Source organism: Pelecanus crispus, chromosome 10, assembly GCF_030463565.1.
Source record: "Pelecanus crispus isolate bPelCri1 chromosome 10, bPelCri1.pri, whole genome shotgun sequence".
NCBI lineage: Eukaryota > Metazoa > Chordata > Aves > Pelecaniformes > Pelecanidae > Pelecanus > Pelecanus crispus.
In genome coordinates this window covers 9,093,651-9,121,225 of record NC_134652.1, presented here as the reverse complement: position 1 = coordinate 9,121,225, position 27,575 = coordinate 9,093,651, and the positions used below count along the sequence as shown (strand labels likewise).

Sequence of the window (27,575 nt, the reverse complement as noted above, 5' to 3'; positions counted from 1 at the left end):
CCTGAAATTCTTTGGCAAGGATGGTGAAGAACCCAAGTGTAGCCTTGCTCCGAGTGGGAGCAGTCTACATGATCATACCATTAGTATGTATGGATGTATACATTCACTGCAAAGCAGCCTTTTGCCACCAAGGTCCACTGTGTGCACAGTAATGCAGGTGGACTGCTGCTCGCCTTCCTGCCCATGAACACCGAGATGGCCAAACAGACTGAAAACCCAAACCTGTCCCTTGCTCACAGTGACCTGACTTCCTCTGGTTCTATCTGAAAGGTGCAAAGACAGTGTAGTGAAGGAATACAGTCTCACAGAATTTTATACTTCCACGTTTTTTGAGGACACACTCCAGCATGGTGCTGAAGCAAACAAGGATTAACTTCGCTGGAATCAATGTCAATGAAATCAATGACAAAGCAGTCTCTCTTTTGGTAAAAGACAGAATTTTGTTCAGTGCTCCCCAAATTAGGAGTATAAGATTAAAGATGAAACTTTAAATTATCCCTGGCTGCCAGATTTTAATCTGAACATGCAAAGCACACAAGATTTCTTTAGGTACAACAGAATTGCTACTGAAGCAAATTAAAGATGTTGCTTTTTCAGAAGAAAAGCTGCCAATAGGTGTTTTCTAAATCACCTGTAACAGCAGGCTGACCTCATTATGTCAGCTAATCCTGGAAATACAGGAGGTAAATTTAAATCTTTTCATTCAAAACATTTAGTCAATATCCTTTTCCTATTTTTTTACATTTTATTCTGGCACAGTATCCCAATAGTTTTTAGGGAGTTTTATATTCCTGTCCATCTTTTGCCCCAGACTATAACTTTCTGCATGGTTGCAGTGCCTGGAGGAAGAGGTCCAAGTACAACTTCTCCCGAAGGACAGAGCAGGCCAGGCATTTGAAAGGACAGTGCTCATTTTTCACAAAACAAGAAAAACTCCAGAAGGATCACAGGCTGTGTAAAGGGATGGGGAAAAGACAGTACCAGGCATATGGGTGAGCTAATACTGGTGCACAGGGGATAAATCAAGTTCCCGTTGTCTCTATTCCAGTGTACTATCTCAGCAGTTGTACTATCCCCTAATCAACAACACACCTACATGCCGCCCGTGTTTCCTGCTTATGTTCATCCACCACCCAATTACCAGTCCATGAAGCTCCACACCTGCTGTGTCTGGATACTCATAACACTACGCTGAAGCTTTTAACCCTCTCCAAACACCTACACAATGCTTTATAATAATAGTAGTTAGCACACGGGAAGCTATATTAAATAATTATAGACATACTTCAAACACCAGATTAGCAGATCCTTACACAGTGCTGAAGATCTGCAACAGATAGACCTCCAAGTGAAAAGCACAGTCATTTTCAGTCTGTGAGTCATGTTTAAGTCCTAGTCTCCTCAGAGAACTGTGAGCTCTGTCTGCTGTTCTTGTCCTAAGACTGGCCATAATAGATACTTTTTCAAGTCCCAAGTTTATGCAGAATTACGTGAATTTGTGGAGGAACGGTTTGCAATATGATCCACGTCTGTTCTACACACTCACTAATCTTACATGCAAATAGGAAGAATCGACATATTTAAGTATCTAGATTTCTTTTTTCCTCCTTGTTCCCCCACAAAATGTTTGAGCTTTTTAATTCCTATCTCATAATTTTTTAATTTTGCTGCAGAGAGTACAAAGACATTCGCATACTGGAGTGAACTGAAAAGTACTTGTATTCAGTCTGAAGAGCCATGTATCTCAATTACATGCATCCACTTCTCACACTTCTTCAAAAGACCAAAAACCTTAAATTCTCTCTCAATGCTGAACTAAGGTTAACTAGAGCAAGACATTTATAACCAACATGAGAAAACAAAGTATAGAACTACCTAGGGAGTTGATAGGTTTCGATGCTTAAATTTACTTAAATGTCCTTAACCATCTTGACTTCTATCATTTTTATTTTGTGCAAAATGTCCTCTAAAATATTATAGAAAACCCAGTGTGAAAGTCTTAGTTTTTTATTTACCTCTGCTGATGACGTAGTAACAATTGGTCTAATCTAGTCTAATCTATCACTTGAAGTTTATTTCATTGTCATCTTTCAGTTCCATGCATCTCTCCTAAATGCAGAAGCAGCATTTTTCTTGAAGAATACATGGTATGAGCACATTTCCAAACTCATTCTTCTGTCCTTTTCAAATAATCCAACATGACAGTTCAAACAGTGGTGGTAGAATGTGAGACTGAAAGACCATAACCATTTTTTGACTGGCGTACTGAACACAAGTTGCGATTGAGAATGAAGTATAAACAAGTATGTCAGTTAAATAGAAACATTAGAGTGAAGCTATGAGAAAAAAAGACAGGGATGGCAATTACTTAATAAAATTGGCCTGTATAAGGAGCATGCTGTTGGCATTTGTCTTCCTTTTTGTTCACAATATTTTACAAATTATTTTAATGTGGTGCTGAGGATCCTTTGCAAGATGTCAAGCACCTCAACTTGAATTCAGCTTTTATATAAAACTAAACACTATACTCTCTGTGTTTAGCAAACTTCATCAGAAGACAGGTTTATAAAAGTGTTTATAGGATGCTTGATGAAGTTAAAATCTTCCTAGCAAAGATGGAGTGCTGATTTAATTCAGGGATAGAAAAAAGAGTATATTACACAAATCCATTCATATGTAAGCATAAAATAAACATTAAAAAAATAAAATAAAAAGTAAACATAAAATAAGCATATATCAGAAATCAACATTTCTCTATATCAATCTGAAATAAGAAAATACCACCATAATGGGAGAACTGTAAATTCTTGTAGCAATGGTAAGTTAAAATGAAGAACAATTTCTAAACAGCATCACTGAAACAAAAAGTATTTAGAAGTCCAAACCTCCAGCAGCCATTTGAAATAAATATTGAGTACAGGTAAATAAAAAGTATCTCATATTCTCTTTAAGCATTCACAACCCCTCTGATTCCCAGGTTTGCATGTCTGCAGGAGAACATGGCACAGCGACAAAACCATTAGTGTATCCTCGCTTTTCGTACAACCATTCTGACCAAGTCAGAAAAAAATGTATCAAAAACTGCTCAGCCGGCGACACTCTTGGCAGATTGGGTTAGTGCCCTGTATTTTACAATCCCAGGAGGTTAGTATTTGTTCATTTCTATGGCGATTTATACTAATCAATCACTTCCCTCTCTTTCTTCCCTTACTCTATTTATTTCTATGGCAATTGATACTAATCAATCACTTCCTGCTCTTTCTTCCTTCACTGCATTTTTAAACCCACTAACTGGGATATGCAGCTTTGTAACATCTCAATGATCATTTCCTTATCCCCTCTCTGCCATTGTCATTTTGTGCTGAGACTAATGCTTTTAATTCTACTTTTCACAGTGTTTAGGCTATATTGCCTTTTTGAAACCTTTCAGCTCAACTGCTAAGCATGTAACAAAGCCCTTCAGATTGCTTTTGGTCGCACTAGTTCATGTTTTGAAAATACTACAAAGGCATATTTTTCATGGGAGGAGAGCCTTGGAATGAATACCCTTCTCCAAGCGCGATAGGAATGCCTCCAGTTCTTTTGTAAAATTTGCATTGAGGTTTAAGTCTCACATGCAAAGTGGCACCATACTGTCCAACAAACACAGGTTTCTTTTAAAAAGTGTGGGCTTGTTTTGGCTCTATTCGTCAGTTATTTTTTGGAAAATGCGTTAAAATATAGGAGCTTTGTTCTTCATGTTTCAATTCTGACACAAGGAAGTAGCGGGCACCAGAATGTTGTATTTCACAAAAATAAAACTGCTTGATTCACATAACTTCAGTGGCCTTCTAGTGTGGACTTATCTATAGTTTCTACAAAACAGCAAAGATCATTCATTTAAAGGAAGTTGTTTTCCCTACAGACCTTTACTTCTTTTGTCAAGCATATCAGGGGTGCACTTGAAGTCGTAACACAGCTTTAAAGCACTGCTGACAAACTCATGTGGGATGTGACTTCAAAATGCCAGAGTAACAGGAGTAAGGACAGGGAAGTATTTCATTTATTTTCAAAACACTGGATATTCAGGCTTGAGGAACATTTGCAAATCAAACTGAATCCAATGGGATTAGTGATTGCTTGCCATTTCTTCAGTTCATTATTTATCATGTGTACTTTGGTAGCATCTGGAGGCCTTACTCTACAGGGGACTGTACAAACACTGAAGGAAAATGTGACCTCTCCCATAAAACAACTTTTTAATATAACATGAAGTGAATTAACAATAACCCATCAAGGTTTTGCTTTAAATGCAAGATATTCCAAGTTCCAGGTTCAAAAGGTTACGTTTCTTTTTAGCATATTCTATTTGGTCAAATGACTACTGCATATAGAAATATACGCTTGTAACTATCTCCCTCTCATCAATAACTTACAAAACTTAACATATAATATATGCACAGATATGAAAAACAGAATTAAAACAGAAGGACCTAAACTCAACACCATCTACTACTAATCCTATATGCTTTGTGACTCCGTAATGCCTCTGAAAAATGTTAATTCATATGTAATTTGCCAATTCAAAGTAGATGGAGAAACTAGAAAAGGACAAAGGTGAGAGACTGGGGCAGGAAAAATTAAGAAACAAAATATATTTCTGAGGGATACGGACTGTTCATCTTAGTGCACATGGAAACTCTGATACAGTTTAGTACGAAGAATACAAAATCAAGTTTTTCTAAGTAAGTGAAATGTGAATGCTACCAGTGTGGAAGAGTTTGGGAATCCAGAGAAAAAGTATCTTAATACCAGATGACACAACCTGGACACTTTCATTTGTGTTACATAGCAATTTTCCTTCTGTAAAGACAAAAATAAACAGGCCAAGCCGATCTATCCCTGACCTAATTTTGCATTTAAACCACCAGAAATTTTTATAACCTAAGATTCTAATCTGGCCTAAGGATGTTTTCATCTTACATTTCCTGTTACCTCTTTCCTGCCTTGATTTTGCAGTTGTCTCCTGCCCAAGTTCTTCAAACTTTCTAAGAGCTGCATATACTGCCTTCAGCAAGTGATGAGCCTCTTCAAACCCAGAATCAATGACTCACCATGAATAGCCTAATTGAAGTGCCAAAGAAAATCGCTGCAGCCGTTGGCCAAAATCACACCACGACCTTCACCACAGTTCAGGAAAGTGCCTGATTCAAAATAGCTTCTTTGTCCAGCTTCTTCACCACGAAGTTTGTAGCACGACATATTCCCTAATACCCAGACCTACTCAGCCAAAAAACCTCTTAAGTTTAATGCCAATAACATAAGAAAGAAGGTAGCAGGACATCCTAGCTGACATTAAGAGTTCCCTCTGAGTTTGGATTACTCAGAAGATTAATTTAATCTGACGTATCCTGGCAGGGTTTGGAGAGTGCCACATTCATATCCAAACCTGTGATAAATTAAATACTATGCCCTGTTTCTGAGTCAGAGAGGCAATAAAGTCCACTTTGAAATATGCATTTTTCTGATTTAAAAAAAGACTGTCTGATATTTTACAATATAGCCAGCTTGTAACTACAGCATGGGAATAAACAGATACTCCAATTTAAGCAGGCACCCATTTATGCAGCAGGAGACTACTCTGCACACATATCTATGAAAAACTTTGATTTCTGCACTGCAACAAGTACAAGACTCTCTTACCTGCAGGTTTGCACATGCTGGTGAATCGTTGTGGGTGGGTATTTCATTGTTGGTGGTCTCTGAACCTGTGTTTTTAGGTCTGGAAGCTGTTGTAGTTGTGGCTGTAGTGGTCTGTACTGGTAAGATTGGCTGCCACACATTCACATCAGTACCGTTGCCAAAGGCCTGAATTGCATTTTCTGTAAAAATAAATTGCAGGCAATTTTCTATTTCTAAACAAATGGCAGAAAGCAGAACTGACTTTTTAATAATTATTATTATTACATTGAAAACATGCATTTATAGAAACTCAATTTTTATGCTGGAAAATGTGTCTTAATTTTCAACGTATCAGAAACATGAACCGAGAGTCTGGGGTCATATAATTATCTGGTGCAGCCTCTTCCTTGTAATGTTCCCAGTTTTTCTTGACAAAAGCTCTAGGACTTACAGTAATCATATTTGTAACCATCCAAAAGTCTCAAAAATTTACTTTCAAAATTTAAAATACAATTTGCAAGTTATCTCCTAACTCAGGCAGGTGATGTTACATAGCAAACTAAAAACAGGGAGCAGGCAAAATATTAATTTATTTCTATAGCTTGTTGTAGTAAAACTAATATGCCTATAACTACAAAATGGTTTAACTAAGACAAACTTTTCCTTATAGTTTTCAATCAAAATCTGCATAATTAGGCGAGGGAAGCAAGCTTAAACTAAAACTTTAGAATATAAAAGTTAAAAAGCTTATCATAGTTTCATGGGATTAAAGAGTGTGTTTTTCGCAAAAGTAAATTGGTTGGGGTTTTTTATAAACAAATAGAAAAACAGTTTCTAATCAGGTCTTTGGGGATTCAGCACGGATTTAGGGATTTCTCATTTCAAATTCTTTGTACAAGAAATCAAAAAATTTCACTGGGGACTAATATGTGGAAGTTATTAATACTTCTTCTCAGTGGTATTCCTTGCCTTATAAAATAATTTACATTTAATTCTCATCTGAAAAAGATGTATTTTATTCTGGTATTAGTTCTTAGAACTCCAACATGCAAAGAGAAGAATTTGTAAAAGGCACCACAATCCGCTGGGTTGATGGAGACAAAGTAGGAAGAGCAGAGTATTTTTCTTGGTTTTACCTGAATAAGGCAATATATAAAGCAATGATTTTCTAAATTAACAGTAACTCTTTGTTTCCATTATTGCAAGAAGGATGACAGAAATACATGCAATCTTTCAATTTTTCTAAGTAAAAGTGGTCTTTAAAATTAGTTGTCTTTAATTATTTCATAGAATCATACTCAATGATCATTACGGGTCCCTTCCAACTTGAGATATGCTATGATTCTATTACAGACTCATAATATTGTAGAATGCTTTGGGTTGGAAGGGACCTTTTAAAGGTCATCCAGCCCAACCCCCCTGCCGCGAGCAGGGACAGCTTTAACCAGATCAGGGTGCTCAGAGCCCCGTCCAACCTGGCCTGGGATGTTTCCGGGTATGGGGCATCTGCCACCTCTCTGGGCAACCTGTGCCAGTGTTTCACTGCCCTCATCGTAAAAAATTTCTTCCTTCTATCTAGTCTAAATCTACCCTCTTTTAGTTTAAAACCACTACCCCTTGTCCTACTGCAACAGGCCCTGCTAAAAAGTCTGTCCCATCTTTCTTATAAGCCCCTTTGAAGTACTGAAAGGCTGCAAAAAGGTCTCCCCGCAGCCTTCTCTTCTCCAGGCTGAACAACCCCAACTCTCTCAGACTTTCTTCATAGGAGCGGTGTTCCATCCCTACTCATATTTTTGTAATATATCAAACATATAAATTATACTTTAAATGCGTATTTTATCTATATAATTTTCATACATATTTCAAATATATTTCAAAAAACATAATGACTGTAAGGAGGTGCTTCAAGTGCCTAACTGCTCTAGTAAAGGTCCTTTCAATAATTTTTATTAACTAACTCACTGCTTTATGCTTTCCCTCCCACTTGCTAATTCTTTTTACTACAGTATAAAGCAGGTGTGAACAAATCCTTTGAACAGATAGTTAGATGCACTGAATCCCATTCAGTTCAGTAGGAATTCTATAGTATGTAAATGAATGTCAGGAGATTCATTTTCAGAGTAGCTAAAATAAAGTCTTAAGATGGATTTCCAGAATTTAAGACTGGCCAAACCCTAACTGGAGAGGCAGCAATTAGGACCACTGTAGTACTACCAATAAACTTGCATCTTCTAATAAAGAGGATAAAAGTATAAGCAAGGTAATACATAGTCTCAAATTTTAGGGTGGAATATATTTTATTTGGGGCCTATTAATTTGGATTTTTAGCTTTCTTGACATTGGGCCAATTTCACAGTTCTGATATAAAGCCATATTCTGCAGGACAATGCTGAGATAAAGAAACACTTTGTCTAATATATGTAAAAAGAAAACAATGCAATGCTTGTCTTTATTTGGACTAATTCTTAAAACAGACCAGAATTTTCACCAGTATTTTCAAACCCACCTTTTGAAATCGAAACTTCCAATCCAGTTTCCACTTAACATCTGTTGCAAAAGGCTTTTCAACTTTAGAGTGGAATTTCTAGGCAAGTGCACACAGAGGTGCAAGAAAGACCAGGATTTCAGGTGTGTATGTGGGACATGGTAAACTCAGCTTCGTATCCCAGCTCCCCATCAGGCACAGTATGAATGTGAACCTTGGTCTCCAGCTTTCTGAGTCCCTCTAGCCCTCAGGGTACAGTCTCAGCTATTCCACTTTGCATAAATAACCACATGGGTTTTTCAATAAACATTTAAGCTAGGTTTTCCACATCTTCTGTAAATGCCCCAAATCACTGGTTTATTTTCCTGTTTGAAGGGGAAGTATACTTTAGCAAAACAGACTAGCAAGACATTCCTAGTTTCATCCCATTGTGGAAAAGTGATTTTTGTTTTGTCTAAAAAAATTGGAAGGGATTTTAATCTCATCCAATGAACACATGACATTTTATCCAGGCACTGGAAGGCCCATTAATGACAATAACTATTACCAAAAAAATTGGAACTTTTCCCATTCTCTGTAAGAGAAAAAATTTTGTATTAAACCAGAAACATCTTTAATTTCTTCATGAAGAAGACATCTCTTACAGCTTGGATGACTATAATTTGTCTCACAGTAACCTCTAATGTCTTTGATTTGTCTTCATTAATGTTTTTATAGCAATAGCAAAGAAAGGACAAGGGATCGCTCTCTGTCTTTATGTTCTAAAAGGAACCTGTAACATTCTAGCAATTAATACATTCACAAATTAATAAAAACTGATGTATTACAGTATATATAAATGGCAGCCCCATTAGGTTTGAAGAAGGTCTGATGCTATATTGTGAATTTTTACCCAATCAAAGTCTGAATTGTTTTCTGGGTTTTTTTGGGTTGTTTTTTTTTTTTTTTGTTAAATGAACTTGAGTAATTGATTCATTCTTCCAAAGCTTAACAAATAGTGTATGATAGAGCAATTCAAGTCACTCATATTTTATACGCAAAGCTCCCCATGTCTTCACAACAATGCTGCCTGTTGAGAAGCTACCAATGGAGATTTTCAGACCCTATAGTAAAATACAGACTGAACCCAGCATTAGCATTAGGTCAAGTCTATAGGGCTGGATGGGACAGTCTGGATCATCGAGTTCATTTGCAATTTTTGAAAAAAAGCAATGATGTATGCTTCTTTTCATAAGCTGATAAAATATGACTTTTAAAACCAGTAAGAACTTTTTACCCTCAAAACTCCTGCTGGAAGCATTTTTCTTAACTTTAGTCTGATGGTTAAAAATTTTCCAATTTCAAGCCTAAATATGTATGGCCAATATCTCCCCTTTTGATCTTGTGCCAACATTGTCCTGTAGGTTAAGTAATCCTTTTCCCTCCCTGGGCTTGCCCCTTTAATGCAATTTCAGAGGACAATCATGTATCCTTTCAACTTCTGTTCTGCTAGGCTAGGAAAGCCAAGCTCTTTTGGTCTCCTCATTTATCTGAAATTAAAACTCTGATGCACACTCCACATCATCCAATTATGCTGCTCCAGGCAGACAGGAAATTTGAAAAGAGAACCTGCCAAAATCGACTCCACTAAGCCATTCTGAAATAATAGTCCCTAATTTGGAAGTGAGTGTGACTGGAAAAAAAAAAAATCAATTATTTAACAAAATCATGAAAATAGGTACCATCCAGACCTCTGTTAAAACCAGGCATCTAAGATCAAGTAGCCTAAAAAACCTGAAACTTGGCTATAAATTGCAAGCACAATCCAATTTATACTTACCTACAGCAAATCCTTCATATCATAAACTACATGTCTTTTTTTATATGAAGTTCTTAAATTACACAGAAGCCCCTCAGGTGTTGCAATTTTTTGGTACAGATGCTGCCTCACGGTTAGGGTCCGAACATGATCTGTGTTGTAAACATATTTCTATATGATACAATTTTCTCATTTGATTTTTTTTTCCCCAAGAACTTCTTATGTTTGCAATCTTGGCCATAAACCATAGTATCAGGCATATTTGCTTGTCTGTTTAATTCTTACAGCAGAACCATGCTTACAAAACACAAAGAAGTGGACTTAGTGTATCATAACATACTTAAAAAGTAAAGAAATTCCAGACAACATGCTAAAACACATTTTAAGACATCTAACTTTGTACTCACTAAGGCATGTATTGTCCTGGAAGAAATTGAGAAATTTCAGGCATTCATCTATGTCATTACCGCTGTTGCTGCAGTCACACCACGGGGCAACGCTGAGACTATTTGAGTCTATGTAGTTCGGTGTCATCACTGTGCCTATCAACAGAGTGAAGTACAGTACTGTCAGTAACCTTTGTACTGAATTAATCTTTCCACACTAAGAAGATAGCAAACAGGACTTGGTAAGTCATATATTCAGAGATGGATTCACAATGCAGACTCATGGCAGAGCTCTAACTTCCAGACTTAACAGTTCCTGGCTCCCTTTGCCCTTTGACACCCAGCTTTGTGCCATACTTCACACCATCGGTTGTTTGAATGCAACCACTTTAGGGACTGTAACATGACTCACACATTAAAGACCCGTTCCTTATATTGCATTCCCACAGAGAGCTGTATCAGCAGAATTGACAGGTGGAAAACCGTGACACAGGGGAGGGATGGATTGGGAGAAAGTGGGAACCTCTTAAAAGTGCTTTGCTGCCAAATCAAAGATATGTGGACCCGCGCCCTTAGAGTTGCCCTCTAAAAATCCAATTTTTCTTCCTCACTTGTGTTTTTTCTCATTTTCACTCTAGCTGCAAATAAATGGCTGAAACTAGACATCCAGACCAGAGTTTCCTCCTTGAGTCTGCAGCCAGCCTAGAAACACAGTTCTGAAATGCATGAGCAAGGAGAATGCTAGTCATGCTGAGAGGAGCCCTAATACATCTTGGAGGAGCGTTAACCCCAAGGTGCTCATCAGGGGCCTGCCAACAGAGTGGGTTATGACGATGAACAAAGGAAAAACATAACCAGCATGCAGAAAACAGTACAGCAGGTTTTTTGCACGTAATAAATTACTATTAATCTTGCTGTGTCACTACTTTTTCAATACAGCGATTGTTTCCTAAACATTGTCAACAACTTGCAACCACAGATTCATTCTAACTCTATTACAAATTCTTGGGTAAATATTCTCACATTTATATGTCAACTCAAGGCTACCAAGAATGAAATGAAACCAAAGAATGTATTTTGTGTCCTAAAAGATATACAGCAACTGTTCATCGCTCATCTGGATCAGGCAACTGTTACACGATCAGCACTTATTCAAACCAGTAGTTTCACTGAAGGCATCACCCCAGCAGGTCAGAGATTTCAAACTTCCCTAAGGATTGCGAAGTTTTAACATTTATTTGTCTGACCAAACAGGGAAAATTAAATGAAAAAGGGCAGGTATTCCAGACTTGTACTGATGACAGCTGTTTCATGAAACACATTCCTCACTTGGTAATCTACATTTCTAGTACAGGCTACATATCACGAGGAAATGTGATCACGTCTCCTCAAAACTGACATCAAAGTAGTCATTAAGAAGCACAGATGAAGAATAAATATTAGAGACCCAAAGTGTACACTAGCAGAGAAAATTTGGTCCATAAGTCCAGGGTCCCAGAGTCTGCAATACCACACAGGAAAGGGCTCTCAAACACCAAGCTAAAAAAAGGAACATTAGAAATAACACAAATCACAGAATGACGTCAAATAGCCTTTCAGTCACCAGGCAGCGCTGGGAGCTGAACAAATCACAGGCAAACTGCTTCATACATGATGTGGGAGACAAAGAAGAGACATTAAGGGCTGTCCTGAGAAAAGCAGCAATGTATGTGAAAATGAATGCAGTCCCACTGCCAAACTCACAAAAAGCATCTTTTGTCTTGTTTTGGGATGTTCTTAAATTAGAATGCAATCCCATACCTTTATCTACTTCCAAATTTTAACAGATAGTTGCAGTAATAATTGCTCAAATTCTACATGAGATTAGCACATGAGTAAATAGCACAGTTCAAAATTTATTAAACGGAGGTAGAGGATTTTGTAAAATAGACAAATATAATTTGCACCATTACTGAGAACTTGACAGTAAATAAGAGGAATGATGTTAAATTAAAATAAAACAAATTAAAATATCTGTCCATTATCCATTTGATGGTTCAGTACACTATTTCAACCATGTGACATGATCTGAAAAGAAGTGAGAGAAAACGAAAATCGAGAGGATTTTGCAAATGGAAAGAAAACAGTAGGCTTCAAAAAAAAAAAAAAGGCTAAGTAGCAAATGCTTAGTGAAGGGTTAAAAAACCAGAAAGGTATTGAGGAAATTAAAAAGGTCACTGAGGTAAGACTTTCTTATCATGAAGAGGTAATAAGGTAATTAAAATGGGTCAAGACAGGGGCTAAACATGTAACAGATACCAAGCTACGATTAAGGGTTGATGAATACAGGAAAGACAGGACAAGCAGTGTGTATACACAGCACACAAACTGTACATCCAGCAAAAACAGAGTGGCTGAAAGAGCAGCTAGTAGAAAATCAGCCTGTCATTTAAACCTGGGGGCAGATGTGAACCCAAGTGGATTATATGCTTAGTTTCCTGGGGTGGATTTTCTTTTTTCCCTGCAATGTGTGTGCCTTCCCCTCCTTCCCCCCCGCAGCTGGCTGGCATCTTGGAAATTCTGCTGAAGGACACTAACGGATCAGAGAAACCATGGTGGTTGGCAGTAAAATAGGACGAGCTTGGTTTTCTGTGTTCTCTCTATCAGATAGTTCTGTGATGGTCTCAGTAGTAGGCAGCCAGGTCTCCGTATTTTAGACAAAGGCAGAATTGACCAACACAGCCAAGAGGCTGCTCAAATTAGGGCCAATTAATAATGAGGAGATGGCTGGTGAGTCCAGGAGGAAGGGCATGTGACTGAAGTTCCTTTGGCCTCATGCAACTCCAGTTTATTCACATCAACTCTCATGGAATTCCTGGGAATCGCTGGGAAATTAGATGGATTGTATAGAAAATAAGTAAAAATGTGTCAGAAAGTGAATGCTAAAGCAGATCTTGAAGTCAGCAGTTAGAGCAATACCCAACTGATGTGGGAGTGTAGACACGTCCAGATGCCTTAACTAGGCTGTAACCAAAGCATTGAATCTCAAGCATGGCTATCTCCAATCTTGTTCTACATTTAATAATTTTTACATTTTTCCTTTTTTTTTCTTTTTTAAATATTAATTTATCCCTATTACTATAACAACGAGACTAAAGCAAAATGAATTAAGATTTTTAAAATTCCTGTAAAATAGACATAACTTTAAAATTAAATATATAACACCCTGATGCAAACCTTAAAGCATCCTATATAGACTGTTCTCCATTTAACTGGTAAAGTACCTGATACAAAAACTATCTGAATCTATTCCCACTTAAGTAATTTATTTCAGGGGGGATTCCACTAATTTCAGTGAAGTTAACTGTGATTTACATCACTGTATGTGACAGCAGAATCACATCCACTGTACCTTCCACAGAGAACCCTTAATTTCCTGAACAAACCCTATGGACGCAAAATTTTTGCTGCATTTAATGAAATGGCTAAATGAAATAATATTTTACCTTAATGAACAATATTTTATCTTAATTAAAACACTGGAGATCCTGAAGCTCTGATGAATGAATGAATCTGTAACAGCATCTTACCCACAGTCTATCTATCTCTTCTTCCTGTGTTTTATATATATTAAGCAGACATTTGAAAGATGTACCTCTGATTTCTATCTCAGCATCTTACAAATTTATCAAACTGCACATAATTTACCCTGCTTTTATATCAGCTTGGTATCAGAAGCAGGAATTTACTGCTTCAGCACATAGAAGTTTTGTTTTGGTAATTTTCTTGGTGTATCAGAATTGCTACCAAGAAGTAAAAACTCTAGTAACACTAGTCAGTAGCCATCTTTTTGCATGTGTCTAGGGGCTAGCAGGAAGGAAAAAAAAGGTATATTTTTCCCCTTTGAAAATTAGATCTCCTTTTGATTTCAACTCCTTAGGGATCCATTCCACATTTCTGATGTGTGACAGCATTTTGCAGCATGGGCATCCACAGTAACACAAAACCACATGACTTTGGGACCTGAGTGATCCTTGGGGTTAAATTGAAAAATGGATCCAACAAAACTGCCAGCAAAATTCACTAGGTCCAGCAAGAACTTCTTGGCAGCTCTCACCCAGAAGTATCTATTAGTAACAGTTATTCTTTGCCAGCAGCTAGACTTCTTAATCTCATTGACTAGATCAGATTTTAAGGCTATTCAATTCTTTGTTTTAGAGTCAAATGACATTATGTCATAACTGTTCATGTGTTACGCCCTTTGCATACTGTCTTCATCTCTTAAGTCGTAGAAGCATATCCTTTGAAACCATCAGATCTTATTTTACCAGTTGCCACATGGACTTACCTCACTTGTTAGCTGCTAGAGTAATAAGAATGATAACAGTAAGCCAATGAATATAGCTTTCAGTCATTTTTCAGCAAAACCAACCTATTTTAGAAATATTTTATTTTGGGTATTATCTCCAGAGACATTTATTTAACAGCAGGATCTGCTCCAGGGCCTCAGCTGGGACCTTCATGCCCAACAGAAGGGGATATTACTGCATCGCAGCAGGTGCAGGCTGTAAGCTTAAAAACATCTTATCTGGTGGCCTTTAAAATTTGTTTGTTTCAGAGTTTTGACATTCACTTATTCTTTAGTGCCCAACCATGGTATTTCTACAATAAGTTCACCTTTCTGAGGTGATCCCTCTTTTTTCAGGAATCAAATACCGCGTGTGGCATATGGAATCTGGCTTGCATAAAGGCATCCTTCTGCCTGTTGACAGTCAGGAAGGTGGCAGCAAACAAAATTAATTATGTTGGGGAGGGAAGAGGTTTTCAGAAGATAAATTTGGTCTCAGTTCACCTCCACTGACAGGCATCTCGGAAAACATTTCGAGTGGACAGAAGGACATCATGGAAAGAATAGCAGCTGGAAGAGAAACAAGGCTGGGTTGGTCTATCATCTCATTCCTCAAATGCCCTGCAAACTGTCCCTGAAGACCAAGGGGCATTTACCCAACCTTGTAATGACAGCTGCAGTTTCACTTGTTCTTTTTAACTTCCTACTTCATGGTCCTATCCAAATTCAACTACTTTAATAAGCTTTACTTCGTAAGCTTGAGTTTATTTCAAATTCAAGCACCTTTCTCTCCTTATCTTCTACCCTTAATTTCCTTGAAATGTACAAATTTACCCCAGGAATCTCTGTAAAGTAAAACAGGACCAATACACTTAGGTGAAGAATTTTGCCTAGTACCATGTTGTACAGTATTACATTTCACAGTTTTTATTTCATGTGGGCCTTCAAAATATAGTTTGGGTGTTTTTCTTAGACCGAGCAAGCCCCCACCCTTCCCTGCCTTCTTACCAATAAGCCCCGAGTAAGCTAGGAGGCAGTCAGCATAGTTCTCCTTCAGACAGCTACTAACAGACCGTGACTCAGGCTGGCAGTTTGTGAAGAAATCTGCAAGGCGAGATCTGCAACATGAAGCAAAATGCACGTCTTTAAAAATCAAGCCTGCAGGCATTCTTACCTTTTACACTCTTTTTATTTTTGGACAAGGCTTAATATTCTTTAACTTGAATATACATTGCACACATTTCAGCTGATGAGAGTCTCTTTCTAAGACGCATCTCTTTCCAGAATCCATTTCTGAAGTCAGAACAAAAAAGTGTAGGAAAACAGTAAAAAGGGACAGAACAACAGGGAAACATCTGCCCTTTACTAAAAGAAATGCTCTGCATTTTCATGCCAAAAAAAGACAAAGAACGATTTTATCATATGAGCAGTCATTTTGCCTGGATCTGAACTCTAACTGGAATCTGTTATTCCACAGACTGAGGACACAGTTTCTGCTGTTTTACTGATTACACAAAACTGTATGTTTGTGCTCACAGAGTCCTCTTACTACATCACTTGAGGCAGGACCTGCTTTGGTCCTGCCCTGAGTTTCCAGGGAACGGGCTTACCCCTGCTCTGGACTGGCCTGCAGAACCAGCTGGCTGAACGGAGCAGCAGGCAGATCCAGATGGCACGGTCTCCACCGCTCCCTGGAGCCATGGTACTGAGGACCTATTTGTTCTTGTAAAATGTGCATTTATCTGAAGTCTACAGTATTGAGCCCAGGGCTGAGAAGAAGGGAATGTGTGCTCTGCATCGAGTTCTGCTGCTGAATGGCCATATTATCTTCACTTACCTCCGTTACCCCATGTCCAAGAAGGGGAGAGCGCCGCTTACTTATAGGAAGTGCTTTTAGACTAGCATTGAAGCTGTATGGTAATTAACAGATTACTACTATGTTGGAAAAGAAAAAAAAAAAGGACTAGCAGCCAGGAACTCTGGTTATTTGCGCTTTCAAGGCCACATAAGGCTCCCATTCAGGTCTGTAAAATTTGAGAGGCATCACTGAGGTGGGTCAAGGTCCCGCATCCTACAGCCGCTCTCCTGCCCATCTTGGCCTGCTCTCCACTAGTGCTTTCACTTAGACTTGTAAATTGGAGCAGTGACTTTTGTTTATTTATAAAGCGTCATTTAGACTTTTATCTCCGTGAATAAAATTATTTAACCTCCCTACTTCCATCTTCTCTTCTGTGAAAAAGGGAAGAAAATGTTCTTTTGCATATAACAACTCACCGTGATGTTTCAGGATCAGGTGCTTAATCTTTGCAAAGCCCTCTCAAAATCAGAATAGTATAATCTATGCATTTTCAGCACTAGCATTATGTAGATTTGCAACATAAATGCTCTTTTTTAGATTTGCCACGAAAACACAAAAGTTAGCAGAAACAGGTGATTTGCAAGTGATTAACTTTATTTGTTTACATGCTCCAGAGACTAATTATCTTTGTTTGCTTTATCGTTTTACCTATCTCAGAATGGGAATGGATGTGCATCATTAATTGGCCTGAAAGTAGTGATGGGCGAACTTCAAAAGGTTCACAGGCTTAGAAAGCATCCTATAAATAGACTGTATGCAAACTGTATCTGAATTTATCTGAGCTATTCTCATGACCTCTTTTTAGCTCCATCCCTCGCTAACTGTATGGACACCAGCAAATCCATGGTTGCCTTTAAACCACAATCAACGGTAAGCTTTTCACTCACTCCCTTCCCTTATTTAACCATTTAACCTTGAGATGGACATCTGTACCCAATTGCCTTTAACAGCTTTAAAAAGTCAAGCTCTCTACCAATCCTTCAAGATACCCTATATGTGTACATAAATTTCTAAATTTCCATAACATCTCTACTTTGCTGGTGAATATATATGGTACCTACCAGGGGACTGGCTGAGAAGAAATGGATTCCAAGGTATGGGAAGAGATAAATAGCAGCACCATGAAGAAAATCTGGAAAAGGAAACCCTATGTCACTGCAGCGATTCCTCTCTCAGTCAATAATTAAGATAGTGGCTCGGATCCAGCCTTCTGAGCAATTGGGAGCAATGGCAGTTGACAGTTTCTAAGGTTTTTACAAATTCTACTAATACCTGGCTGAAGTCTGTTTTAGGACAGAAGAGAACTTATTACATCTATCTAGCGTGAAAAACGTTTGCCATGGTAGAAGGAACAAGCCAGTTCTATGTGCAGTATTTCTGTGTTTCTAAAACAAAGCAGCTCCTCAGATTTAAATTTCATTATTTATGTGATCACAAATAAATCTTTTTGGAGCTGTAGTTATATGATCAGCGTCTTGAAAACATTTCTTGCCATCATTTCATCATTCTTAAACGTCCAGTTCTCCCTTAGATTATTAGGTGCATTGGTCCAGAGATCACTTAATACATTCCTCTTCTCTAAACGTTTTTAAGGACTAATAACTACGGAATAATACCAGTCATTTACTACCTAGTCTGCTTAAAGAATTTATTTGTTGTAAACCCTAAAGGAGGCTAAAAATTGCTCTGCTGATCCCTCTTGCATACAGCTTGATTTCTATGTTAATTTCTGAAGAGTTTTTGTGGTCATAAAAGGTAATGATCTGACAATGTTGCACATTTAAGTTTTCATAAGCAAAATATAGTTCAGATAGCTCTGGTCCAAGCATTACTGGACATCATCATACACCTCCTCCCTAGTGAGTCATGCAAATTTCATAATATCAAAGTTCACACTCTCTCCTGAGCTGTTAACTACACCTGATATTTATGTGGGTTCATTTCCACTGGAGATAAAGTTAAGGCCAGTAAATAAAAACAGAGACAGACCTCCATCTGCCATAAAATAACTCCATCATTTTCAATGACGATCTGCTGTTTAATGCTCACCAAAGATCTAGCCCCAAATATTTCCAGTCAAGTGGCACTGATGAAAGTGTGCTCATCAGCAATGCCAAAACAGTGGTACTGCTATTTGTCTAGAGAGAGACAAACTAGCCTAATTAGGAACCATATTATCATTTATCCTTAAGTACTGCACATGATATTAAGAACTGTTTGGGTAAAAGAGACAATCATTTTAGGGATGCTGAAAAAGAGCAATCAGATGATACCAGTCCTACAAAAAATATGCATGCTGTGTTAACTTCAGGTTCATTCAGCAGAAAGCAACTCGTAGGCAGTAACTTCTGGGTAAGTGTCTAACCTATGACTGAGCAGTTTGGTAATCTAGAGGACAAACAGAGCTTGCAACACGTATGCCTTTAAGTGTGCATCATTTTACACGTGCAATGTATACACAGAGCTGGATAGAGAGAGACAGGTAGTTTTATGTTGTACAGAACATGCAGCAAGACCACATGTAGAAGGGACTATTCATTTCTCTTTCTGTTGAAGAACCACAAATCCTCTTTGTGCACAACAGCATTAATGATTTTTTTTCCCTTCCCTTGTGTAAAAAAAAGGAACTGAAGAGAACCACACAGAAATCTTCCTTGAAGTAAAAGAAACCGCCTCTCTTTGTAGGGCAAAACCCCCACAAATTAAATGAGTCCTATCTTAGCCCTGGAAAATCTCCTCAAAGTAAACTGCACATCTTCTGGAAAGCTTACTTTAAATATTTTGTATAGCACTAGCTGAAAAAATAAGAATAATCCTATTGGCAAATTCAAAGAAAATCTGCTCAAACAACAAACAGTCTTTCTGAGAAGAAGAGAAAAAAAATCCCAAACCTGCTATTCTCTAATGCTTTGTATTAGCACCAGTAAAATAATTTGTAACAGTTAAAAATACAAAGAAAACAATGTTAAATTGTTTCCATTAGGATAGTGGTTCTTCAAATACTCAGCAGGGTAAATCAAAACTTTCAAATTTTGCTTACAAATAAGCTTTGTTCATAGCAGTATTGTGTTTAATCTGCATATAATTTTTGAGGCAATTTCATTTTATATTAGCACAGCCTGTTGCGTAGGCAACATTGATTAGGTTTTCACTATTTTTTATTCTTGAAGTTTTGTAGAAGTTTTTTGATGTTCTGAAATTATCTTTGATATTTATCAATTCTCCCTCTTCAAAGTTGCTCAACTCAGCTTCAGTACTGGTGCAGTATTTAAAAGCATGATATAAACGATGAAGTTGCAGAAAATTTCTAAAACTGCATTTTTAGTTTGGATCTGGTGTAAATCATGGACTACTGGAAAGCAGCTCTACAAACTAGCCAGGAGTCCTACCCAAGAAGCACCGCTGTTGCGGGGCTGGCAGGTGTCGACTTCTCTTACTGCTTTTTTTCTCTCTGGCTGGCTGTATCCTCAATTGCTGGTACACAGGGGCTGAGCCGAGAGAGAGAGAAAAATCTTCTCTCTTAGCCTTGCCTTTGCAGCGGTGATCTTCAGACCAAGAACGACATTGAATCCGGATCTCCCACTGACTGCACGCACATACGCCGTGATGTCCGAGTGGGTACAACTGCTTGCCCCGTTAGCCGGGAGCGACAGCTGCTGTCCTCTGCACTCACTTTGGTCATAGAATCATAGAATGCTTTGGGTTGGAAGGGACCTTGAGAGATCATCGAGCCCAACCCCCCTGCAGTGATCAGGGATTGAACCTGTGAACTTGGCGTTATCAGCACCATGCTCTAACCAACTGAGCTAACCCTGCTGGTCATGTTAGGTGAAGACTGGACATGCTCACTGCCGCCTCCCTTTACATTGCCATTTGTGTTTAGGTACCTATTTATGGCGCAACAGCAGTAACCTAAAGAGTACGTAAATGCCAAAGCTGAGTGACTGGGGTGACTACACTAATTAGTCAAGGCTGCTCTAGTGTCTAGACACCATTTGGCAGACAGAGTATAGTCACGTAAGGGAAATGCTGCATCAATATTCAAAACAGCAAAGAAGTATAAATCTGTGTTGTGGTTTAACACTGAAAAAATTCAGACTAAGTCAATGAGTATGTGTCATAGTGACAAATGACACCATTATAGAAAAAAACTGAGCCATAATATTTGTTCTTCTTTTGTGGGGGTCAAATGCAGTATCCTCCGTAGCTACAAAGAGCTCCCGTATAGCTTGGGTGGTGCTATTTCTGCTGGGATGCAGCAGTGGCAAGAGGAGTTAATATGTGGCCAAACTAATGGCTTCATTGTTGGAGGAGCTTTTCATTTTCTCTTTGTTTCATAAACACACAGTGAGTGGGCAGTGAGAAAATGAGGCAAAGGCTACATAAGAAACTCTATCAACCAGTGAGCCAAAAAAAGCCTCAGAGCAGCTCCATCACAAGAGAGATGACCCTCCTAGCACCTACTAATATAGTTTTGACCCATTTTTTTTTCATTAAAAGAAACTAGAGCTGTGTCATACTAATACATCTCATACCTCCTTAGTTATGTACACACGCTATTGAGCACCTGTGAGCAACTACAAATTTCGACAGTTTTTTTAAATAGTCATTTTTACATATATTTATTAAACAGCAACTCTATTATTTTTTTTCAGCAGAAAGGTTAGTTTTTCTTTGGTTGCTACTCTCCTTCTCCAACAATGACAGAGTCTTGGCCCTGAGGGCACTGATGTCCCTGGCCACCCCCAGGGCTTTCCCTACCCATCCTATGGCCCAGGACCCCGTTCCGGCCCTGCCAGGCCTCAGTCCCTGCCCCAGCGATGCTGTAGGACCTCGGTCTCCAGCCCCCCCAGCCCTGCCCTGCCCTGCCAGCCATGGGCGCGCTGAGCCAGGTCCACCCATGGGCTGATGTCCCAGCCCGTCCCCAGGGAGGTGCCCGATGCCCAGGGCTGCCCCCAGCTGCCCCCCTCCCTGCCAGGGGCGGTGGGACAAGGGGGGTCCCAGGGGGTCCCCACAGACCCCACGGAGCCCTCAGCCCATGCTGCGCCCTGGCACACATTTGCACCTTTGGGGAAGTGGGAAGGAAGGGTAAAAAAGTAAAGATCTGATGGCAGACCATTTGGCTCCCAAGACCTGAATATGGAAAGCAGTTGCTCTCACACGAGCTGATCCGAATCTTTTACAATACTGGCAGAAACCATTACAAGATCTTGGACCCTAAATACCAGCTACTAACCAAAAGAAGGTGTTTTTTATCTGGGTTTGCTTCTGCTTTGTTATTTTAAATGACTGGCAGCCTAAGCCCAAGCAAATATTTGATTCTGGATTCGATTTATCTCTAAAAATTGTGGGTTTCGTCTGGAAGTAAAATACAGACAATCCCCAATTATACAGAGGCAGCCTGTTTGGACTGTGGAATAACTGGATACAGAAACAAACACCAGAGGCCACACAAGATTCATTCAGATACCCTGTAGCATCACAAATGCTTGCTCAGAGCATCAGGCACAGACACGACAGTTCACCAAAGCTGGTTCCCCCAGCTGAGCACCCACACTCGACCCGAACTGGCTAGCTGGCTGACTGCACCGTGCTCCCCACCACGTCTGCCAGTACCTGTGTAATCCAGGGGCCTTCCAGACATCTAGTACTCCAGATAATGTAGAGCTAACTATTAGAAATTAAGTCATGCAAAATGAAAAATATTTCCACCTATGCATAACTGTATTTTAAAATTAACAGTACATTGTATTCTTTCTATTCTTCTATTAACAAAACTAATTTTTCTGAGCAACAAGTGCTCTAAAATAAACATACCCCACACCCATGTCCTATTACTGTATTTTATGCAAAGCAAAATAAAGTTATATACCATTTTCTGCCAATATTATCCTTTCCCCTTGCTCACATCATCTGCTAGAGACCTGTTAGATCTTTTTACACAGTCTGCTACAGAAAATCAAAAGAACTTAACAAAACACTAATCTCATAGTTTATCACTGTTAGTTAAATCCTCTAAATGACTCAAGATCATGCATGAGAGTAATTTGAATTTAATATATTAAGGTCTCCTTTGGGTTTAAGGAAAACTACTAAGCTCAAATGTGATTCTAAACAAGTATGATTTATTTGCAATTGGGTAATATAAATACTTTTATACTACTGACCTTTTGTGTAATAAAACCAATTTTGAAAAATATGGTGCAAATCCTGAGCACAAGGTAATGCAATAAAGAATAGAACAGTGATTCTCAGATGCAGTGACACAAACCAGAATTTTCTCTTTCTGTTTACAAAAAATTACCTCACATCATTTTTTTAGAGGCCTGTTTGAGAGAACATCTGGAAAGCATTCCACAGGAAATCAAACCTATATTAAATATGTTTTGTGGGGCTCTGTTTCCTTGCATTGACTTTAAGCATGCATAATGTGTTTCTGTCTTCTCAGCTGTAAAGAAAACACTTCTCTGAGAATCTTCCACAAAATGATGGCTGAACTGTCAGTCTGTGATTTCTATCAGGGGATGCTGGTAAGATTTCTATTTAGTCTATCTGTCTCCATACCAAAGCTCTCCAACAAGATGAACACATCCACTAGCTGCTTTCCGAGTACCGTGAGTTTGTATATTTTCATTGTATTTAATTTCCTTTATGCTGTTTAATCTGAAGCTTCTAATATAAATGACTGTCATGTTTAAAGATGTCCAAGGCTCAGTGTCTCTTGATAGCATGTTACTTAGGAAAGAACTAGTGCATTACGGATAGAGTTGTTCTCACTTCATTAGCTGGGCAGACAGGAGTGTCTTTGAATTACAGGCTGGAAACCTAAGAAAATCATTGTCACTCTCAAAAAGCAAGCCAAATAAATTAGTGCCACTGCAGGTCCTCGAGTGTGCCACTGGATGCTTAGGTGTTTATTAACAACTGTATCGTGAGTGCACACTGAAAGGATGTGGTTCCAAGTACCTGAGAAAGACATCCATGACAATAATATTCTCTGTAACCACTTGAATAAACTATAATAGAATATTGCTGGCTCAAGCATGAAACTGTTGTGGAGTTTGGAGACGGAAAATAATTTAAGAAGTCCAATACAAGTTCTCTCTTTATCAGAAAAGTTTCTGTTGGCAGATGCACTAGATCATCAGTTCCCTAAGGTTAGGTAGGGATGCTTTTTGGATAGAAAAATCCCTCAGTGGCACTGTGGTATGCGTGGTGGCATTCCTGAAGGGAACAGCTCCGTGTCCCCTTGTCAGATACCTGGCTGAAGGAAAGAAAAGGTGCCCAGTGCGTCCTTGCACTCAATTGTGCAGGGTCTGTAGGCAGCCAGCATAGCTGAAACTCATCCTGAAGCTACTCTAAAAACTGTTCTGACTTCAGGAGTAAGACAAAAAATATAAAATCAGAACTGCAGCAGATAAAAGCAGATTAGAGTCTCTTTTATGTGAACCCTTTTTTTCCATGCAAAAAACAAGCCCCATCAAACAGCAAGTCTAAAAGTTCTGGCACTAGCAAACCAACATAGCATTGATCTTATTCAACACGTTTTACGTGCTTTTAGAAGTTATATGACTACATAACACTAGTACAAAAAGCACTGATTTGTAGTATAAAACTGGAAAAGAAACAATTTTTACCAGTTAGGGATGATGCAGCTGTCTTAAGAGGGTTTTTTTGTCTCCACTGTCAAAAAAAATTAACATGGCCACTGAGGCTGCGAGCTGACAGCCTGTGATATATCCAGATGTTTACAGAAGTTGCTCTGAAAGACATTGTCTATTCTGAAGAATATATTGCAATGCTGCAGGATGGCCAGTTACTGAGATGTATCTTCAGCATTTCACAATGCCTAATTAGAAAAGGGAGCATCATAACTGAGAGGACAACCACTGTAATTTATGCTTGAATTGGAACAAAAGAAAGCGAACTGAACATTCAAACGATATGGTCAAGTTTTAATTTAACAGAGGTCTTAGTCAGATGTGCTTTATAATAGAAAAGCTCACTGTAATGGTTTATAGAATGTGCTTGAGCAAATATAGTGTAAGCACAAACATGTGAATGTAAGGTCATCTATTAATAATCTTAGGCAAGGGTCACAGTCAGCTCACGCAGAAAATCTATATTCAACAGTAAACACACACCAGAAAACTTTTTCTGTGTCACTTGTTTTAAAGCCAGCAGATAATCAAAGCATTGGAAACAACCACCACCTCTGCTGAGAAGTTTTTGCAGATACTGGTACATTTACATCTGGCTTCCACTTAACAGCAGTTACTCCATCAGTAACATGGTCATGCTTAAAACATAATGAAAGCAATGCAATTTCTGTTCAGCAAATATTAAAATGCTAAAATTTGAAAATATGCATGTGGCTGTCACTTGCTCTGTTGAGAAACAAAGTTTTATTTTTAGTTCCAGTGCTTACATTTTCTTGCAGCTATTTTAATAGATGAACTGCCAGCAGAAATATTCTCTCACTGGGGCCTGATGCAGAATGATATAAATAACCTTTACAAAGTCCAGCATAATGGAATGGTAAAATCAGTTGACATTCTTTTAATTAGCACTGCCTGAAGATTTACCTACGAAAAACAGGAATAGCCAAATTCATCCCTGGAATAAATCCACTGAAGTCACTGATGTCAGAGGAAGCACAGTGGGAATGGACTTGATGTAATAGCTCTGTTATTCATATTAAACATACAGCAGCTTCTTGCCTGTAGCATACAAATGGTTTGAGGTAAATGAGAAAACATTTTGATTTATTAAAGAAAATGCTATTGTGTGATACATACACCTTTTCTTTGCCCCAGAAACAGCAAGTTAGCTAAATGTGACTGGGTGTACATTAAAAGGGATCAAAAATCTTCTCTTCATCAGATTGAACAGATTAGTGGGTGGAAACTACTCATGCAAACCGGTGGATGCTAAACTCCTGCTCTCTACAAAAATCTCTCAACTAACAATTCAACAGATCAGTGGTAGCAGTACTCTTACTGGAACCCCATCCAGCAAAGCAATTAAGTGCTTGCTTATCCATAAGAACATGAGTACCTCCAAATTTAGATTTCTATTAAAGTTTAATGCCAAACCTAACTTTCCTGGATTTCAGTATTTTTGACTAAACATGGGTGAAACTGCTTCATTAATATATGCGGTTTAATCTTTCCCCCATGATAAATGAACAAAACAAAATGGGTCACATTTGCCCTGCTGTAACCCCTTCCTGGCTCACCTTGCTAATCTGTAGTCTTCTTACTTCTTATATTATACAGGTAGTTTTCCTTTCTCACGTAGAATACCAAAACAAGCTTTTTCAGACAAAATGATACACAGAGATGAAGGACCACATCTGGATGATACAAATGCCCCCAAGTTCTTAGAGCTGAAGTTTACTGGTGGCTGTGAGTACTTCAGCCCACGGAATCATTCTATCTAAAAAGGACTGACGTGGAAGGCAGGGTATCTAAATATGGCCTGTAGAACTCTAATCACTTGTATCCAAGTTTATTTTATGATTGCTGTATGTTCACACACACATACTTTATTCCGTCGTTCACTTTTTCAACCCTGTAGCCAGGTAATAATGAATATTCAGTGCCATCGCTGTCCTTAACCTTAAAAGTAACCAGAAAGGACTAACAGGACCTCAGCCACGTCAGGGAGACTGCCAAAGCTGCACCACACAACACAGAAGTCGCCCGAATCAAACAGCTCTGACAATGTTGAGGGATAACTTGTGTTTTATAGGTTAATAGGCACAAAAGAATTATGCTCCCTTTTCATGGAGACTGGGTTTCAGGAACCAGCAGAGGTTCTAGCTGGCTGAAGGGATGCCGCTTGGAGAGTCTTAAGCTTCCCTGACAAGGGACCTCAGCGTAAAGATACTGTCTAGTTACTGCTTCTTGGAGGATAAACCCCCTGTGCGTGAGGCTCTCTTCGTCGTTCAAGCACAAAGTGATGTGAAAGTTGGGTGCAGGAATAAAGCTGAGCCATTCTTCTAATTACTATATCCTTGCGCCTCTGCTTCTTTTGGAGAAATGTCAATCACCCAGCAAGCTTTTAATCTTCAAGACTCTCTTAAGCAGAACGGAGGGAGTATAAATGAGGACTGGCCAAGCAGATCCTGGCACCGCAGAACGAGATCCATCTACACTTTAACAGGGACAAAGCAGTCTTGTCTTGTTGGGTGTTCTGATTTTTGGATCCAAAGGGATATATGGATATGTTTTAAGGAGGAACTGCTTGATTCACTGAGAGTTTTATTCAGAGGGAAGAAATTTAAAATCACCTTTGTTTATGGGGGAAGGGGAGAGTAATACTGTCTATTTTATTCTGCTAACGAAAGACATCAATGTAGTGAATCATGTAAAGGACTAGAAGGGAAGAAAATAATACAATATTGCAGCATTTTCTATCTTTACTTTGCCTTGACTTGAAAGGGGTTTTGCTTATTTTGCAGAGACTGCATTAGTATTTTTTTCCAGGCTAGCAATTCCCTACACACATACTCCATCCACTACACCATCATGTGTACATACACCTCTGCAGAGCACACCAGCTTCTGTCCCCCCCCTGCCCGATCCCATTTTTTGAATTTTCTGAACTGTGATCATTTCTCACTATTAATTCATGAAAATGAATTAACGCCTGTGGTTTTTTCACTTAAATAAATATGGTACCTCTAGCAATATATACATATATGCATACACTCGTATATGCATATACATATAAAAATCATTCTTCAAATTCAGGCTATGCTTATAGATGTGAGGTCAGCTTGTGGGCACGCTGCAGTATATGGGCTGAAAGGTAGCTTTACTTTTTTTTTCTCTCCCACTTGGTATTTTGCAGACACAGGAGCTTTCCTGATGTCACGCACAGAGCAGGGAGGATTTGCAGGTAGCCTGAGCTCAGGCTAACCCTATTACACCGCAGACATCCTACATCTAGTGCAGGGTGAGTCAGGCAGCACACGAGGTTTTTTGCCCACTCCCTGACTCAGTCTCCAAACATACAATATAGGCATAGCCTGCACATCTCTAGAAATCAAGAGT

At 38.7% G+C, this 27,575-nt stretch overlaps 1 protein-coding gene and 1 non-coding gene across 2 annotated transcripts in view; both read right to left on the bottom strand.

Annotated features, from left to right (window-relative positions):
• GFRA1 (GDNF family receptor alpha 1) overlaps positions 1-27,575 on the bottom strand; it is a 144,411-nt gene that overhangs the window by 22,174 nt on the left and 94,662 nt on the right. Inside the window, exons 5-7 of the mRNA XM_075717761.1 lie at positions 15,666-15,775; positions 10,352-10,486; positions 5,683-5,861 (exon numbers count right to left, since the gene is read on the bottom strand). Of these exons, the coding sequence (XP_075573876.1) occupies positions 5,683-5,861; positions 10,352-10,486; positions 15,666-15,775 (424 nt within the window). The remainder of the gene's footprint in view (positions 1-5,682; positions 5,862-10,351; positions 10,487-15,665; positions 15,776-27,575) is intronic.
• On the bottom strand, positions 20,258-20,331 carry TRNAI-GAU (transfer RNA isoleucine (anticodon GAU)). The gene has a single exon. It is a non-coding gene; the product is annotated as a tRNA-Ile (tRNA).